Source organism: Mercenaria mercenaria, chromosome 1 (assembly GCF_021730395.1).
Source record: "Mercenaria mercenaria strain notata chromosome 1, MADL_Memer_1, whole genome shotgun sequence".
NCBI classification, from domain to species: Eukaryota; Metazoa; Mollusca; class Bivalvia; order Venerida; family Veneridae; genus Mercenaria; species Mercenaria mercenaria.
The window spans coordinates 35,116,649-35,136,741 of NC_069361.1; the positions used below are offsets into that span (position 1 = coordinate 35,116,649).

General features: G+C 37.5%; 1 protein-coding gene across 1 annotated transcript; it reads right to left on the minus strand.

The window, feature by feature from the left end:
• Positions 1-263: 263 nt before the first annotated feature.
• On the minus strand, positions 264-18,630 carry LOC123542461 (protein ARV1-like). Its single transcript, XM_053539910.1, has 6 exons — positions 18,625-18,630; positions 15,864-16,082; positions 14,894-15,053; positions 13,398-13,482; positions 9,377-9,525; positions 264-6,013 (listed from the first exon to the last, which is right to left on the minus strand). Exons 1-6 carry the CDS (start codon positions 18,628-18,630, stop codon positions 5,901-5,903), a joined length of 732 nt encoding a protein of 243 aa, XP_053395885.1. The 3' UTR covers positions 264-5,900.
• Positions 18,631-20,093: the final 1,463 nt, after the last annotated feature.

The following is a 20,093-nucleotide window of genomic DNA, read 5'->3' on the forward strand; positions in this document are numbered from 1 at the left end:
TGTCGATGACTGACAACAAACTACAAATGACACAGAGCGGTCACAAACACAGGCAAGCTAAAAGCAATACTTAGAAAAGAACAAACATATACACTAGATCTTAAATACTTAACATTTTCACTTTAACAAGTTGTTCATTCAATAAAGAAATATCAATACTCCACACGCCTTTCTGAGTTTTCAATTATTAATGTACAATTTTCTACATGAAAATCCTTGATGTAAACATCAAAGGGTGCCTTTTTATAAAGAAAAAAAAAGAGAAGAGTTTAACATTTTTTATTGAAAAAGTATAACAAGAGGGTCAAGATGACCCTGATTATCATGAACCTGAATCACTCACCTGAGTTAATATTAGCCACATGTTTCAAATGGCAAAATGATGATAAATTATAAAGTAGCTCAGTAGGTCACATTCATGGTCACTGAAAGTCAGTTTTAAGATTGGTGTGCAAAACTGTACATGTCATCCAATTTCATGGTTGTATCTTAAAAAACAAGAAACTAGGTCAGCAGGTCAAGGTCACAGTCAAGTGACTCCTAATTGCTTAGGGTCATCAGGTAATTATAATTAAACAGTCTAGAAAATATAATCTGATAATGTTTGAAGTATTTATTTCTATATAATTCATATAACAAATAAACCTCATGGCGGGGCCTCTTTTCATCCCAGGGTCATAATTTGAACAATCTTGTTAGAGATGCACTAGGAAATGCTACATACCAAATATCAAAGGCCTAGGCCTTGAACTTTTAGACAAGAAGATTTTTAAATTTTTCCTATATATGTCTATGTAAAACTTGGGATCCCCCGGGGCGGGACCTCTTTTCACCCAATGGGCATAATTTTAACAATTTTGGTTGAGAACCACAAGGCAATGCTTCATACCAAAGATCAAAGGCCTAGGTCTTGCGGTTTCAGACAAAAAGATTTTCAAAGTTTTTCCTATACAAGTCTATGTAAAATTTGGGACCCCCGGGGCGGGGCCTCTATTCACCCCAGGAGCACAATTTGAACAATTTTCATAGAGGACCATAAGATAATGTAACATACCAAATATCAAGGCTCCACGCCCTGCAGTTTTGAACAAGAAGATTTTTAAAGTTTTTCCTTTCGGTTGCCATGGCAGCCAGAATTCTGCATGGAATTCAATTCTTTGAATAATTTTGAAAGGGGGCCACCCCAAGGATCATTCCTGTGAAGTTTGGTGTAATTCTTGTTTTCAAGAAGAAGATTTTTTTAGAAAATGTTGACAGACGCACGACACACAATGCACGTCGCACAACACACGACGGACATTGAACGGTCACAAAAGCTCACCATGAGCCTTTGGCTCAGGTAATCTAAAAATGAAATGTTATTTTTTATCAAACATATAAATGGAACGGTTGCCAAAGGAAAAACATTCCTTACACAAAGTGGTGGAAAATCTATCATCTATCAAAAACATAAGCATAACTAAAAAAATAATATGCGCATGACTGGTTCTCCAACAATTTTACACTGACAAGGTACTTGACAGGCTAACAAAAATTCCATACAGAACTAACTTACATATCTATCTTATTTTAGCAGGAAAATCTTTGTTGTAATGATTTTAAAGCTGAATCATTTATTATGACCCATCATTAGACTCAGCGTTTTTCAGCCGGCTATGATAATCAGTAGTAAACAGTATCAACACAAAAAAGTTGGGGTTTTTTTGTTTTTTTTATTTAACGTTGCACTGACACATGATAGGTCATATGGCGACTCAAAAAGTATAAGCTGTAAAAGAGATTAAACCTGTATAAGAATGATTCGAGTTATAAGTGTCTATGTCCTTGTAAAGAGTATGACAGTTATGGAAGAAAGATAATGGTTGTCAGCTGACACAAATCTTGAGACACAATGTCATTATTCTATATTCAGATGATAATAAAATATGTAGAGATGTCAACCTGGGGTGATTATATTTTGTTTTGTTTGGTTTGGTTTAACGTCGCACCGACACAATTATAGGTCATATGGCGACTTTCCAGCTTTGATGGTGAAGGAAGACCCCAGGTGCCCCTCCGTGCATTATGTCATCACGTGCGGGCACCTGGGTAGAACCACCGACCTTCCGTAAGCCAGCTGGATGGCTTCCTCACATGAAGTATTCAACGCCCGGGGTGAGGCTCAAACCCATTGGGTGATTAAGAAAACATACATGTGCTTAGAAAAGCAATATGCATAAAAAGAACAAGAGGGCCATGGTGGCCCAATATTGCTAACCAGAGTTTATCTGGCCTACTCACCTAGTTTTTGACCCCAAATGACCCAGTTTTGAATTCTACCTAAAGATAATCAAGACAAAACCTTCTGACCAAGTTTCATATGGATTGAGTCACAACTGTTGACTTTAGAGTGTTCACAAGTTTTTCCTTTGATTTGACCATGTGGCCTAGTTTTTTACGCCAAATGACCCAGATCAAAACTAGACCTAGATCATGAAGACAAACATTCTGACCAAGTTTCATAAAAATTATGTCACAACCGTGGCCTCCAGAGTGTTCACAAGTCTTTCCTTTAATCTGGCCTACTGACCTTGTTTTTGACCCCATATGACTCAATTTCGAATTTGACCTAGGAATCATCAAGACACACATTATGACATAATTTCATAAAGATTGAGTCAAAATTGTGGCCTCCGGAGTGTTCAAAAGCTTTTCCTTTGATCTGGCCTACTAACCTAGTTTTTGACCCAACATGACCCAGATTCAAACATGGCCTTAAGATCATCAAGACTAACATTCTAACCAAGTTTCATAAAGACTGAGTCACAACTGTGGCCTCTAGACTGTTAAAAAGCACTTTGATTGGACCGGGTGACCTAGTTTTTTACCCCACATGACCCAGATTCAAACTTGACCTAGAAAAAAACATTCTGACTAATTTTAATGAATTTCAAACTTGAAATGTGGCCACTAGTGTTCACAAGCTTTCCTTTGATCTGGACTACTGACCTAGCTTTTGACCACACATGACCCAGTTTCAATCTTGACCTAGAGATCATCAAGACTAATATTCTGACCAAGTTTCATAAAGATTGGGCCACAAATGTGGCCTCTAGAGTGTTCACAAGGCAAATGTTGACGCACAACGCATGACAGACGCCGGACAATGAGCAGTCACAATAGCTCACCTTGAGCACTTTGTGCTCTGGTCAGCTAGAAATAAATTGAAATATGTAATGACTTACTGACATAATATGAACAGGTGTTATTAGTTACAAGTTCAACAAGTGCCTGATGCATTGTGTATTATTGTCGCTGATCCCTACCAACTAGTGAGTATATCATGTACTGTCACTGAAACGCCTTAATGTTATTAACACATGGATTTATAAAAATAATCTAGGTGGTATAACTTATCTAAACTTAAGGATAAAATATTGGTCTGAATTGTATTTCCCAGTATTTCCTGTGAATGCCCTGTAATGTCCCTGTATTGTCCGTCATCCAGGGAAATACATCGCTTTAATGCTAACCCTGCAACTTTAACATGCATGATTTCAATAATATAACGAGCTGTCACAGGAGACAGCGCGCTCGACTATTTCGATGCTGGATAGTGAAACTGGGCACATCTGAAGAAACTAGAGCTGTCACTGGAGAATGACTCCAATTGTGGATGAAGATATTGCACAATAGCCTGAGTCTATATCAAAAATATCAACTTAAAGTAATAAGAGAGGTAAAGATAAAATGTATCAAAACACTATATAAGTATATCCTAGCAAAAAGGGGCATAATTCATTAAATATTGGTGCCAGAGTTATGCAGCTTGTGTCATATAGTGTGGGCGATGATGCTGAACAACTATTTTAAGTTTGAATCAAATCCATTCAGTAATAACAAGAGACAGAGTGAAAGTGCATCAAAACTTTAACCTAAAATTCTAAGTAAAAAGGGGGAATAATTAATGAAAAATTTGTGCCAGAGTTATGCACCTTGCGTCATATGGTGTGGGTGATGATGTTGAACACTTATTTTAAGTTTGAATCAAATCCATTCAGTAATAACAGAGACAGAGTAAAAGTGCATCAAAACTTTAACCTAAAATTCTAAGTAAAAAGGGGAAATAATTCACGAAAAATTGGTGTCAGAGTTATGCACCTTGTGTCATATGATAAGGGTAATGATGTTGAACAATTGTTTAAGTTTGAATCAGATCCATTCAGTAATAACAGAGATAGAGTGAAAGTGCATAAAACTTTAACCGGAAATTCTAAGTAAAAAGGGGAATAATTCATGAAAAATTGTGCCAGAGTTATGCATCTTGTGTCATATGATGTTGGTGATGATGCTGAACATCTATTTTAAGTTAGAATCAAATTCATTCAGTAATAAAAGAGGTAGAGTGAAAGTGCACCAAAACTTTAACCTGAAATTCTAAGTCAAAAAGGGGGAATAATTCATGAAAAAATGGTGCCAGAGTTATGCACCTTGTGTCATATGATGTGGGTGATGATGTTGAACAACTATTTTAAGTTTGAATCAAATCCATTAAGTAATAACAGAGATAGAGTGAATTAAGTGCATCAAAACTTTAACCTGAAAATCTAAGTGAAAAGGGGGGATAATTCATGAAATATTGGTGCCAGAGTTATGGCCCTTATGTCAGATGATGTGGATGATGATGAGGAATAAGTATTTCAAGTTTGAATCAAATCCATCAAGTAATTACAGAGATAAGTTGAAAAAAGAGAAAGTGCACCAAAACTTTAACCAAGGTGGGGACGCGGAAAGACGCCTACGCCGACGCCGGGGCGAGTAGGATAGCTCTCCTTATACTTCGTATAGTCGAGCTAAAAATCAGCATTTGCATCTTCCATATCCTAAGATTTCTAGTCGCGAACTATTCATCAAGTTTACATGAAGTTTACAAATTTCAATGAATGTGGACAATTAAATTTTTATCAATGGTGTCATCACAAGGTAAGTAGTGCACTGCGTTTCTTCTGCAGCAAGAAATATTTGTTGGTGTCTTAAAAGATAATGTTTATATTACGGTTTTCCGATGCAATTTTTGAATATGAAATCTATTTTTTTGTCAAATGATTTTGGAGAATTTTTGCCTTTATTTTGGGAAAAAGCATACTTTTTCAGCTGGGGACAGACTCCATTTACCAGAGTCAGCTTATAAAGTAAAAAAATCCCTGGCATCAGCTTTTTATCTAGTACAATTTCAGCTCTTTATCAAGCAATATATGTGCTCTTTATCCAAGCCAATGTCAGCTCTTTATTCAATACAACGTCAGCTCTTTATCCAGGCCAATTTCAGCTCTTTGTCCAGGCTAATGTTGGCTCTTTATCCAAGCAAATAGTAGCTCTTTATCCAGTATGATGTCATTTCTTTTTTCTATACAATGTCAGCTCTTTATCCAGGCCAATGCCAGCTCTTTATCAAGGCCAGTGCCACTTCCTTTCATCAATACAATGTCAGCTCTTTATCCAGGCCAATATCAGCTTTTTATCCAGGCCAATGTCACTTCTATTTTTCAATACAATGTCAGCTCTTTATCCGGGCCAATGTCAGCTCTTTATCCAGGCCAATGTCACTTTTTTTTCAATACAATGTCAGCTCTTTATCCAGGCAAATGACGGCTCTTTATCCGGCCAATGTAACTTATTTTTTCAATACAAGGTCAGCTCTTTATCTAAGCCAATGTCAACTCTTTATCCAGGAAAATATCACTACCTTTTTTCAATACAATGTCAGCTCTTTATCCAGGCCAATGACAGCTCTTGATACTGTACAATGTCAGTACAATGTCTGCTCTTTATCTAGTACAATGTCAGCTGTTTATCCAGTACAATGTTGATTAAGACAACATAATCATGTCACTGTCACAATCAATTTTTTTCACTACATGTCATGTGATTGCAGATTTCGCACGCAGTAACAAATCACGGGCTCCATATGTGGAAAAATGTCCCAGTAGGATACACACTGTCACTGCCAAAACATTCCACATGGGACACAAAACTGAAACAAAGCAGTAATAAATAACTCTAAAGTAGCAACTTTTTTGTGTTTGTTTTTAAGTTTATTCATGGTAATGTAAAGTCACTATTATCAGAGAAGGTATTTGTCCTACCTTTATCAATACTGAGGAGGTATAAGCCATTTATTAAGAAGATTCATTTAATAATAAATTAGATGTGTGCCCATAGGTCACTGCTGCCCCTACTCCCTGTAGCTGTATGTGGTTTCATGACTCCATGTGAAACAATCTTTAATATATATGGAACACAAATGTTTAAGCATTTTATGTTTATTTTTAACTAAGTCAAGGACCATAGCTCTGGTCTGACTGAAATCACAAACCAAACACCAGTTGCATAATTTTACATAATATATAACAATCCTCAAATGTCTATGACTCAATGTCATATAGTTTTTTTAGATACATGGAACATAAACTTTTATGTGCTTAATGCATACTTTTGACTAAATAAAAGGCCAGAACTTTTGTTTGCCAAACAACAATCCTAAGCACAATCATGCTACAAGGTTTAAAAACAATATATATAACGGTTTTTGAGACAAAGTTATTTTAATTTGTGAATTTTCAAAGGCGTCAAAAATTTTTAACAAGACTGCCATCGACCCTAAAGTGCTCGCTTGAGTACAGGGCTTCTAGTGTGTTTGTATAACGTAATGGTACAAGTACAGCGTGTTAGGTTTCTTCTATGTTCACCTATATTATATATAAGTATACATATTTTTGAACCCAGGGCAATGACTTGAAATATTACGGTAGTCAGTACAACTCTGATTTCGCATGTCAAATATCAAGGCTCTAGCTATTATTGATTCAGGGAAGATCAAAGTTTCTTATATACTAGCCTATATTAAATATATGTCACACACAGGGGCATTTCCATTTTTTACCTTAAGGCAACAATTCAGACAAGCATGGTAGAGAGTTAAACCCTTATACCACATGCCAAATATCAAAGTTCTAGGGGAAAAAACTTTTAAAGTCTGATAGCTGAAAACTTATTTATAACCCAAAAACCATTTGTTCAATGAACCATAACCATTTGAGCATCAAATTCCATTCAGTGATTTTGCAGGAGATGTTGTTTAAAGAAATTGTTGATGAAAAGTGATCATCCTCTCTCAGGTGACCTTGTTTATTGACGAATCAGAAAAAATATTAACTATATTTTTAGAAGGTTACAAAAGGACAACTTGTGTGAAATTATTTTAAAATTGGGCTAATGCCCTCTGGCAACCATGTTTTTTGACTAATCAAAATAATTTGAACAATCTTGGAAGAGGGTCACACAAGAGACATCTGTGTAAAATTACTTTAAAATCGGGCTAGCAGTTTCACACAAGAAGATTCTTTTACTTTACACTATATACATAGGCAACCATGTTTTTTGACTGAACAAAATAATTTGAACATTCTTCGTAGAGGGTCACACAAGAACCATTTGTGTAAAATTATATTAAAATTGGGCCAGCAGTTTCACAAATGAAAGTTTTTTTTAATTTCCACTATATACATATAGGGAAAAGCGACCATGGACCATCGATTGTTTTAAGAGGAGATGTCGTTTAAAGATTTTTCATTTCAACTTTGGTCGAGGACCATCTAAGAACATCCACGCCAAGTTTCATAAAATTCCATTCAGTGGTTTTCTAGGAGGTGACTTTTAAACACAACTGTTGACGACAGATGGATGCACAACAGCGACGGACACAGCATGATCACATTAGCTCACCATGAGCACTTTAAAAGATCCCACAATTTATATATATCTACAGAACAAGCAAACTGATGAATTTATATCCCCAGCCGAATGGGTTTGTGTTGAGGAATGGCAAAGAAATATAGCTGGCATTTATGCTATGATCTGATACACACATGCACAGAATGTTAAACTTAAAGATCTCCAAGCAAAGTTCGAAACTGTTTCATGTAGTGTCAGAAACTTGGTCACTAGGTCAAATCAAAGGAAAATCTTGTTAAGACCCTAAAGGCCACATTTATGACCCAATCTGGTCAGAATGCTTATCTTGATGATGCCTAAGCCAAGTTTGACACTGGGTCATGTAGGCTGATAAACTAGGTCACTTGCTCAAATCAAAGGAAAAGCTTGTTTAAACAAAAGTGGCCATATTTTATGTTCCTACCTAGTCAATCAGACAAGGGTAACTCTTAAGTGTCCCAAAGAAAATTTTGTTCAACCTCAATATCTTTTAACATCTCAAAAATATCTTTTTTCCCAGGATTAAATGTTGAAAGAAGTTCAAAGATGCCCTTCTTTCAGGCACCAGCAGGCTACAAGTAGTATCACTGATGTTCTATAATACAGTCAAACCTGTGTTTAAGACCACCTCTGAATAGAGACAACCTAGCTCTAAAGGCAGCAGGCTAAATAGTAACATCACTGCTGTTCTACAATACAAGCAAGCCAGGCACCAGCAGTCTACAGGGTAGTATCACTGTTGTTCTACAATACAAACAAGCCAGGCACCAGCAGTCTACAGGGTAGTATCACCAGGCACCACAGGGAAGTATCACTGATGTTCTACAACACAAGCAAGCCAGGCACCAGCAGGCTATAGGGTAGAATCACAGATGTTCTACAATAAAAGCAAGCCAGGCACCAGCAGGCTACAGGGTAGAATCACAGATGTTCTACAATACAAACAAGCCAGGCACCAGCAGGCTACAAGGTAGTATCACTGATGTTCTACAATACAAACAAGCCAGGCACCAGCAGGCTACAAGGTAGTATCACTGATGTTCTACAATACAAGCAAGCCAGGCACCAGCAGGCTACATAGTAGTATCACTGATGTTCTACAATACAAGCAAGCCAGGCACCAGCAGGCTACAGGGTAGTATCACTGATGTTCTACAATACAAGCAAGCCAGGCAGGCTACATAGTAGTATCACTGATGCTCTACAATACAAGCAAGCCAGGCACCAGCAGGCTACAGGGTAGTTCCACTGATGTTCTACAATACAAGCAAGCCAGGCACCAGCAGTCTACAGAGTAGAATCACTGATGTTCTACAATACAAGCAAACCCAATTGCTGCCTCAGTAAGGAGGCGGTAGAGTAGGCTACAGAGAAGAGTCCTTAATGTTCTACAACACAAGCAAGCCAGATGGCTACCTCTGTAGTGAGACGGTAGAGCAGGCTACAGAGTAGAATCCTTGATGTTCTACAATACAAGCAAGCCAGATGGTTGCTTCAGTATCCTACAAGTACCAAAATAATTCCTTGAACTGTAGTTATGTAGACATCGTTTGAAAATTTGGGAACTCAAAAAAATGATTGATATCCAACCAAAATTGCAAGTTATCAAGATAAACAAATTTACCTCTGACTGCCTGAATGTTTGCAGCAATGGTGAAAAGAGTGCACAACCATGTGTACAGTACACTGTAGTTCAAACCCCAAAGAACGGCTGGTAGGACCAGGACCTTCCCTAGACTAGATAACATCAGTCCACATGCACACTCCTGCATGCTAAATAAAACAAGAATTCATCTTTGCTACTTGACACTATATATGATTATATATGTTAAAGATACTCATTCCATCGCAGAACTGAAGTTGTAAAACTAGACTAAGAATGTAAATATGCATGATTATTTTTATACGACATTATCAAGAAATGGTATGAATATTTTCAAATTATTGATTTTAAACACTGTCCAGCCTGCAAGGAAGGGAAGCATAAAAAATAACAAACATATTTCATACTGGTGCTAAGTAAAACACATACTGTGAAATCATTAATATTCTTGGGGGATTAATTTTCGTGGATTTCATGATTCTGTCAATGCACGAAATTAATTCCCAATGAACAAGTAAAATTCCCATTAATTTTGAATCCCTTCCTGTCACAGATACCACTACCTTCAAATAAGACAAGGCACTAGTCTGGTTACTGGTTCATATGTGTGATATAATCAATACAAGGCATATGCAGTGGAAATGTCATTTATTTTATATGACGCAAATATAGAAAATATACACCGGACATATGTCTGCATATAAACATCACACATAGGTGGGGTCCAAACCGCCACCGCAATGTAAAAGTATAACATGTTATCAAAAATCAAGGAAATAAGGAGACTAGACAATGTAAACTCATATTATACTACCATCAAGTAAATAAACGACTAGACTAAAAGTAAACACTTAAGGCGTGGCATGTAAGCCTACGCTCGAGCAAAATATAACACAAGACTAAGACACAATAATCTTAACAATTTGCCAATTTTAAAGTGGTGGCTGGGGAGAAGGAAGGACAAATTCTTGTTCAAAATTAAAAAGCTGCGGCAATGTTTCCGTTATCAGCAGTGGGTGATCACGTGATGCACCCACGCTAATTACGAATACCAACGAATCAATAGAAAGATCGTTGTCGTCCGAGATGCCACCTTCTAGACTGGGACCTAAGCGAAGTGACTAGAGTGACTCAAATAAATTTCACTACGTTCAAATCACATTTGAATCCCTTCCTGTCACAGATACCACTACCTTCAAAACGACAAGGCACTAGTCTGGTTACTGGTTCATATGTGTGATATAATCAATACAAGGCATATGCAGTGGAAATGTCATTTATTTTATATGACGAATATATAGAAAATATACACCGGACATATGTCTGCATATAAACAACACACATAGGTGGGGTCCAAACCGCCACAACAACTTGTGATTGCAAATGCAAGTTGCCCCCACCCCAGCAGTGGGCGATCACGTGATGCACCCACGCTAATTATGAATACCAATGAATCGATAGAAAGATCGTTGTCTTCTGAGATGCCACCTTCTAGACTGGGACCTAAGCAAAGTGACTAGAGTGACTCAAATAAATTTCACTATGTTCAAATCACATTTATGTTCAATAGTTGAATCCATGAATTCACATCCCTATGAAATTGCCGTTTTGACCAAAACCTCAAAATTTCATGTCCATGAAATTAAATGATTTTACAGTACCAGGTGACACTTCATGCATTATCTCAAAAATAGGAGGCCACCTCAGTAGAACATGATGTCTAAAATAAACTTTTATTTTCCCCTCCCTACTACCTACCGATAAACCCCAACCTTAAATATCTCATCACAAATATAGAAACAGTATCATTTTTAATGTGTACGTGTATTTTGGGTTAAGTACCTTTAGATTTGCACTCAACAGAAATCCAGATCAACAAATTTTGTTACATGCAACTAATCATAATCAACCATATTTGGCCTCAGTGTATTATTAATCAAGTTGTGAGGCTGTCGTAGGGTCAAATATTTACTATCAATTTTGTATTAAAGAAAACAGTTATAAAACATTATATTCATTCAGTCTGTTGTTTTTTTTTATATTCTATCCTTTTCATAAATCTTACCATTAAAGGGAAATATCTCAATTATTATTACAAGTCCAGCATATTACTAAGTACAATCAAACTCCTGGCCAAATCTACTAAAATTTGATCCCTTATATTGTCCTATATAATCCCGTTTTACGTTCTGTAACACTATACTAACCTGTCACCCACATCACTAAAATAAAATAAAGCGATGGATCATTGCAATTGCTATCGCTACAGAAAGTAGTAAACACATTTAGATAAAATATGTATATATATGATATATATTCATAATTATTACACGTTAGTTTTATATTTTAGTCATTGTACCCTAAACATAAAAGATGCTTAGTTTGTAACTGATATAATATTATTGTAATAGTAAACATTCTCATTTCACCATAAATGTGTATTGTATTGTTTTACATGATATGCCTATTTCATTAACATGCGATGTTTAAGAAATAATATATCCAAAACAGTAATTTGCCATTGAATAAAATCATTGTTGTGAAGGAATTATATCATGAGGGTGCAGCCCGAGTGATATGATAATACGCATCTAAAAGGCAAGGATTTTATTCATGAGCAAATCACTGTTTGAGATATATTATTTCGATATCCATCAAGTATTTGTCTGACTTCTGCTGATTTCTTTTCCAGCGCACAGCTATGCCATCTAACGCTATGATGTAATAATTGTGACGTCAGAAAAATGAATAGTTGAGTAATAACACACAGTTTTCAGCCTTCTTGTTTAACAGGAAAACAAATTGGGTCGTGTTAGAATTTACTTTATTGATATTGCACTTGCCATCACTACAACAAGTAGTAAACACATATACATTGTTGTTGTTAAAGATTAAAGATTAAATACATGTATCTATGATACATTATGTATTATCAATACAGTCCTTTTGCCAGTAGAGTCCAGAAACAAATATGTTGCTACGTATAGACAAATGTCTGCACAAATAGCAGCATGTAATAAGCTCTACCGAAGCAGCCCGTGACAATGCCATCATAACAAGCATCAACCCCAAGAGATGACTGCCACAATGCTCTTAGATTTCCACCATAACCAAAAACAGAATTTCTATTTTGTTTAATGTAAAGTTTTACAGTTGCTTTGGTAGAGGAAGACCCAAGAAGTCCCTCAAGACATAATACAGACACAGACTGTACCTGGGTAGAACCACTGACCTTCCACACCCCAGACTGTACCAGGGTAGAACCACTGACCTTCCACATGCCAGACTGTACTTGGGTAGAACCACTGACCTTCCACATGCCAGACTGTACCAGGGCAGAACCACTGACCTTCCACGCGCAAGACTGTACCTGGGTAGAACCACTGATCTTCCACATGCCAGACTGTACCTGGGTAGAACCACTGATCTTCCACACGCAAGACTGTACCAGGGCAGAACCACTGACCTTCCACACGCAAGACTGTACCTGGGTAGAACCACTGATCTTCCACATGCCAGACTGTACCTGGGTAGAACCACTGACCTTCCACATGCCAGACTGTACCTGGGTAGAACCACTGACCTTCCACATGCCAGACTGTACCTGGGTAGAACCACTGATCTTCCACATGCCAGACTGTACCTGGGTAGAACCACTGACCTTCCACATGCCAGACTGTACCAGGGCAGAACCACTGATCTTCCACATGCCAGACTGTACCAGGGCAGAACCACTGACCTTCCACACGCCAGACTCTACCTGGGTAGAATCACTATCTTCCACATGCCAGACTGTACCAGGGCAGAACCACTGACCTTCCACATGCCAGACTGTACCAGGGCAGAACCACTGATCTTCCACAAGCCAAATGAATGCATTCCTCACACACACAAAAATCTGTACCCTGGAAAGGCTTGAGCTGACGTAATGAGGATCAAGTGAACTTGAGTTCAATGACCTTAACCAATCAGTTTCAGAACCCCATTTAGATCTCCTTATGCACAATGAAAGTAACTATTTAAGGCATAATTTAAGACATACCTTGGCCACTGGTCCTTGTGCTCCCCTGTGATGTTTTTCCATACCAATACACACATTAATACAACAAACAGGAAACAAAACAGTTCTGAAATCAAAAGCAATTTAAGAAGTCTGTTACACAGTAAGTACACGAGTGACTGAATTGAATAAAATAGAATTCATACTGAACATACAATCTTTGCTTATCATACACAATTTAAGGAAGTGTATGGCACAACCCTGTATCTGTGGTGTTTTTTTTTTACTCTATAACAGCTGAACACTGCACAACACGAGTCAGAGATAAAGAATGAATGACTTTATGCAAAGACATAAAGTTAACATGTTAGTTCAGAGGAGAAAGTTAAAGATTATCAATCAAGGTTAATAGTGTTTCAAGTCATTTCTCAGTCTTGAGAGACATTAACTGAACTTACGAACTTTTTTCTATAAATAACCTACTATTATGACTCTGAATATGTCTGTTACGAAACTGTTACAATAACTTCAAGTTTAAAATATTAAAATCTGTCTTAAGCTGCCAAAAAAGAGAGAAGGCAGGCAGTTGCTTAAGACAACTTGAAACAAGAGCTCGTAAAACACGAAATGCTCCATTCAGTAATTGCACAAGAAACAGAAATTATTTGGTCACTGTGCACAACAGTTCTACTGTACTTGGGCAAAGTGAACTTGACCTTTGACCTATTGACCTCAAAATCACTAGGGGTCAGTCATCTGTTGGTCATGATAAACCTCCCCATTATATTTCATGATCCTAGGTCCTGGCATTCTCAAGTTATTGTCTGGACATATTTTAACTGTTCCAGGTCACTGTGACCTTGACCACAGACCTACTTACCTCAAAATCAATAGGGGTCATCTGCTGGTCATGATAAACCCCCCTACTAACTTTCGTGATCCTAGGCCCTATTCTCAAGTTATCCTCCGGACACATTTTAACTGTTCCAGGTCACTGTGACCTTGACCATTGATCTACTGACCTCAAAATCAATAGGGATCATCTGCTGGTCATGATCAACCTCCCTATTAAGTTTCAGATTCATTAGCCCAAGCATTCTCAAGTAATCGTCTGGAAATGGTTTTACTGTTCCAGGTCCCTGTGTCCTTACCCTTTGGCCAACTGACCTCAAAATCAACAGGGGTCATCTGCTGGTCATGATCAACCTCCCTGTCAACTTTCATGATCCTAGGCCCAAGCGTTCTTGAGTTATCATCCGGAAACCATTTAACTGTTCTTGGTCACTGTGACCTTGAACTTTAAACTACTGATCTCAAAATAAATAAGGGTCATCTGCTGGTCATGATCAACCATCCTATCAACTTTCATAATCCTAGGTCAAAGCGTTCTTGAGTTATCATCCTGAAACAGATTGGTCTACAGACCCACCGACCGACCATCAGACCGACCAACGTCTGCAAAACAATATTCCCCTCCTTCTTTGAAGGGTGGCATAATTAGCAGGTTTCACTATATAAACAGACAGTAGCTGAGTTACCAATAGCTGATGTTAAGAAGTTCCAATACAGATCAAATTCCAGAGCCGAATAGATGACACTGTCAGACTTCCACTGCTTTGTATCTTCAGTGACAGGCTGATTCAGGAGCTTGATGATGGCTTCACTGATTAAAAGCACCAAGCAAAACTTCCAGTGAGACTGAAAACAAAAATCAGCATTTTATTATTTATTTTTCAAAACATGAAACAATAAAAACTTTGATTTATCATTATTGTAGTGATTGGTAATTTATTGAAAGTTAGCAACTTTAACGACTAGGCCAAAAAGGCTACTGTACTTTAAACAAATGATCATATAAATTCTATGTTTTTTGAGTTTGTATGCTTATTCAAATAAATAAACTTCGCAATTACATGGAGCTAGCTTACCTGTACCCCACTTTTGATCAGAATATGTCTAAAAGCCCGTCTTCTAGACCTGTCTTACTAATATCCAAATTTTCATTATTATATTTAAATGCCTGTTGCCTGCAGCTAGCTTACCTGTGTATTAATGTTGATTATTATATGTCTAAAAGCCTGTCTTTTGAGCCTGGCTTACCTGCATCCCAATTTTGATCATAATATATATGTAAATGCCTGTTGCCTACAGCTGACTTACCTGTATATTAATGTTGATTATTACATGTCTAAAAGCCTGTCTTCTGGGCCTGGCTTACCTGCATCCCAATTTTATTTATAATATATGTAAATGCCTGTTGCCTGCAGCTTGTTTACCTGTATACCAATGCTGATTATTATATGTCTAAAAGCCTGTCTTCTGGATCTGGCTTACCTGCATCCCAATTTTGATCATAATATATGTAAATGCCTGTTGCCTGCAGCTGCCTTACCTGTATACCAATGTTGATTATTATATGTCTGAATGCCTGTCACCTAAAGCTGGCTTACCTGTATCCAAATAATAATTATAATCTGTCTGAATGCATTTTACTTGCAACAGGCGTACCTGAATCCCACTGTTGATAAGAATATGTCTAAAGGCCTGTCGTTTCAGGAGAAGGGCATCTAGGCTGACAATAACCAGGTCATATTCAACATACTTGTCAACAACACTTCCACATTTATCCTGCAATACAGATGGTTTATATACCAGTGAAAAAAAATTGAGGTAATAAACGGGAAAGAGCTCGTCAAACACGAATGCCCTCTTTGATGCATTCAGTAACTGCACAAGGAACAGAAATCATTTGTGTGTGTGTGTTCGGGTTTAACGTCTTTTTCAACAACTTTTTCAGTCATATAAACGACTGTGTCTACTTGTAGCAGTGAGCACCATGCCCAACTTTATAGTGCTGCCTCACTGGAATATCACGCCATAGACATGTGACATGATACCCCACCCAGTCACATTATACTGACACCGTGCTGACCAGTCCTAGCACTACCCTCTTAATACTGAGTGCCAAGCGAGGAAGCTACTAGTACCATATTTTACCTCTCTGGTATAATGTGGCCGGGGATTGAACCCACGACCTCCCGCACTCGAAGTGGACGCTCTACCACTAGGCTACCGAGGGGGTGTCAGTAATTTTTTGGTCACAGTGCACTGGATGTCTGACTTACTGCATTACCTCAAATCAATAACAAGAGCTTGTGAAACACAAAATGCTCCCCTTGATGCATTCAGTAAGTGCACAAGGAACAGATATTATTTGGCCACTGTTGACCAAAGTTCTACTATTCTGGGTCAATGTGACCTTGACCTTTGACCTACTGACCTCAAAATCAATAGGGGTCATCTGCTGGTAATGATCAACCTCCCTATTAACTTCCTTGATCCTAAGCCCAAGCATTCTCAAGTTATTGTTCTGAAACAGTTTAACTGTTCTAGGTCACTTGACAATTGACCTACTGGCCTCAAAATCAACAGAGGTCAACTGCTGGGCCTTCCTATCAAGTTTCGTGATCCTAGGCCCAAGCATTCTCAAGTTATTGTCCGGAAAGGGTTTAACTGTTCCGGGTCACTTTAACTTTTGACCTACTGACCTCAAAATCAACAGAGGTCATCTGCTAGTCATGACCAACCTCCCTATCAACTTTCATCCTAGACCCAAGCATTCTTGAGTTATCATCCGGAAATCGTTTAAAAGTTTCGGGCCACTGTGACCTTGACCTTTGACCTACTGACCTCAAATTCAATAGAAGTCATCTGCTGGTCATGACCAACCTCCCTATCAAGTTTCAAGATCCTAGGCACAAGCATTCTTGAGATATCATCCTGAAACTGTTTAAATGTTCCTGGTCACTGTGACTTTGACCTAATGGCCTCTAAATCAATAGTGGTCATCTGCTGGCCATGATCAACCTTCCTATCAACTTTCATGATCCTAGGCCCTAGCGTTCTTGACTTATTATCCAGAAACCGTTAAAACTGTTTCAGGTCACTGTGATCTTGACCTTTCACCTACTGACCTCAAAATCAATAGTGGTCATCTGCTGGTTATGACCAACCTCTCTATCAACTTTCATGATCCTAGGCACAAGCATTCTTGAGTTATCATCCGGAAACTATTTAACTGTTCCGTGTCAAAGTGACCTTGACCTCTGACCTAATGGCCTCAAAATCAATAGGGACCATCTGCTGGTCATGATCTGGTGAGCGATATAGGGCCATCATGGCCCTCTTGTTTACTTTTTCGATATGTGATGTAAATGTGTGACGTCATGGTTTTTTAGCCAGATTACAAAATTTGGAACATGTTCTTGACCAATTATCGACAATGGTATAAATCATTTGAACTACAGAAAACGTGGTCATTTTATATTATATGTTTTAAGTTGTTAAGCAGTACCAAAATGTTACAACAAGAGCTGTCCGTAAGACAGCGCGCTCGACTTTTCTCAGTGCTTGACTCTGAATTAGAGCTTTGCCAGTAAAAAAATTCCAAGTTAAAAAGGGACATAACTCTGTAAAAATTATAATCGAGTTATGAGAATTGTGTCTCCTGGTGAAGACTTTGATAGTAAATAACTATTTAGAGTTTCAAGTCAAAAGCTTTAATATTAACAGAAATATTTGACTTTTTTAACAAAAAATTTTAAGTTAAAAAGGGGCATAATTCTGTCAAAATTCAAATCAGAGTTACGGGGATTGTTTCTCCCGGTGTAGACTGTGATGGTAAATAAGTATTTTAAGTTTCAAGTCAAAAGCTTTGATAGTAACAGAGATATTTGTCTTTATCGAAATCTTTAACCAAAAATACTAAGTTAAAAAGGGGCATAATTCTGTCAAAATTCAAACCAGAGTTATGGGAATTGTGTCTCCTGGTGTAGACTTTGATTGTAAACAACTCTTTTGAGTTTCAAGTAAAAAGCTTTCATAGTAACAGAGATATTTGACTTTATCAAATCTTTTTTAAAAAATTCTAAGTTAAAAAGGGGCATAATTATGTGAAAATTCAATCAGAGTTATGGGGATTGTTTCTCCTGGTGTAGACTTTGATAGTAAACAACTATTTTTAAGTTTCATGTCAATAGCTTTGATAGTAACAGAGATATTTGACTTTATAAAAAACTTTAACCGACGCCGACACCGATGCCGGGGCGAGTGCAATAGCTCTACTTTTCTTCGAAAAGTCAAGCTAAAAAGCTGACCAAAAGAAACAAATAGTTACCGCAGTCAATTAAAATGACGAGAAACAACACAACTAACAGTTTCCTTTTCCTATCTTTGTTGCAAAACCCAAAATACCATGATTCACTAGTACTTCCATCTTGTGCCTAGTTTCAGGGCTCCAGATAAGCATTGTTTTATCGTTATAACGAAAATATTTTCATCAATAACGAATTAAATTCCAAAACCTGTCGTTAAAAAACGATTTGATTTTAATTTCTATCGTTTTAAAACCCTTGAAATCGCCGAAAATGCCAAGAAACCATCTTCCGATCATTATGTTTACACTAATATATTTTATCAGGGTGGTGAATTATGACAACACCGCTAATGCAAGTCAGCGATAATACCCGAACCATGCCATTATTAGTATGCTAGAATGATCTCCTCTTCTAAGAAATTGCGAATATGGCGTCGGCAGTAAGAAAGCAAGGATGAGCAAAAATATAGGAGGACCATGATGGTCCTGAATCGCTCACCTGTTCCCACATTACCCAGTTTTGAGTATGACGTCGTTTTTTCTATTATTTGACATAGTGACCTAGTTTTTGAGCTCATGTGACCCAGTTTTGAACTTGACCTAGATATTATCAAGATAAAAATTCTGACCAATTTTCATGAAGATCCATTGAAAAATATGGCCTCTAGAGAGGTCACAAGGTTTTTTATTATTTGACCTATTGACCTAGTTTTCGAAGGTACGTGACCCTGTTTTGAACTTGACCTAGATATCATCAAGGTGAACATTCTCACTAATTTCCATGAAGATCTCATGAAAAACATGGCCTCTAGAGAGGTCACAAGGTTTTTCTATTTTTATACCTACTGGCCTAGTTTATGACCGCACGTGACCCAGTTTCGAACTGATCTAGATATCATCAAGGTGAACAATCAGATCAATTTTCATGAAGTTCCATTGAAAAATATGGTCTCTAGAGAGGTCAAAAGATTTTTCTAATTTTAGACCTACTGACCTAGTTTTTGACCGCAGTTGACCCAGTTTCAAAGCTGACCTAGATATCATCAAGATGAACATTCAGACCAACTTTCATACAGATCCCATGAAAAGTATGGCCTTTAGAGAGGTTACAAGGTTTTTATATTATTTGACCTACTGACCTAGTTTTTTAAGGCACGTGACCCAGTTTTAAACTTGACCTAGATATCATCAAGGTAAACATTCTGACCAATTTTCATGAAGATCCATTCAAGGGTATGGCCTCTAGAGAGGTCACAAGGTTTTTCTATTTTAAGACCTACTGACATAGTTTTTGATCGCAGTTGACCCAGTTTCAAACTTGAACTATATATCATCAAGATAAACATTCAGACCAACTTTCATACAGATCCCATGAAAAATATGGCCTCTAGAGAGGTCACAACGTTTTTCATTATTTGACCTACTGACCTACTCTTTGACAGCACGTGACCCACTTTCGAATCTGACCTAGATATCATCAAGATGAACATTCTGACCAATTTTTATGGAGATCCATCCACAAGTATGGCCTCTAGAGAGGTCACAAGGTTTTTCTATTTTTAGACCTACTGACCTAGTTTTTG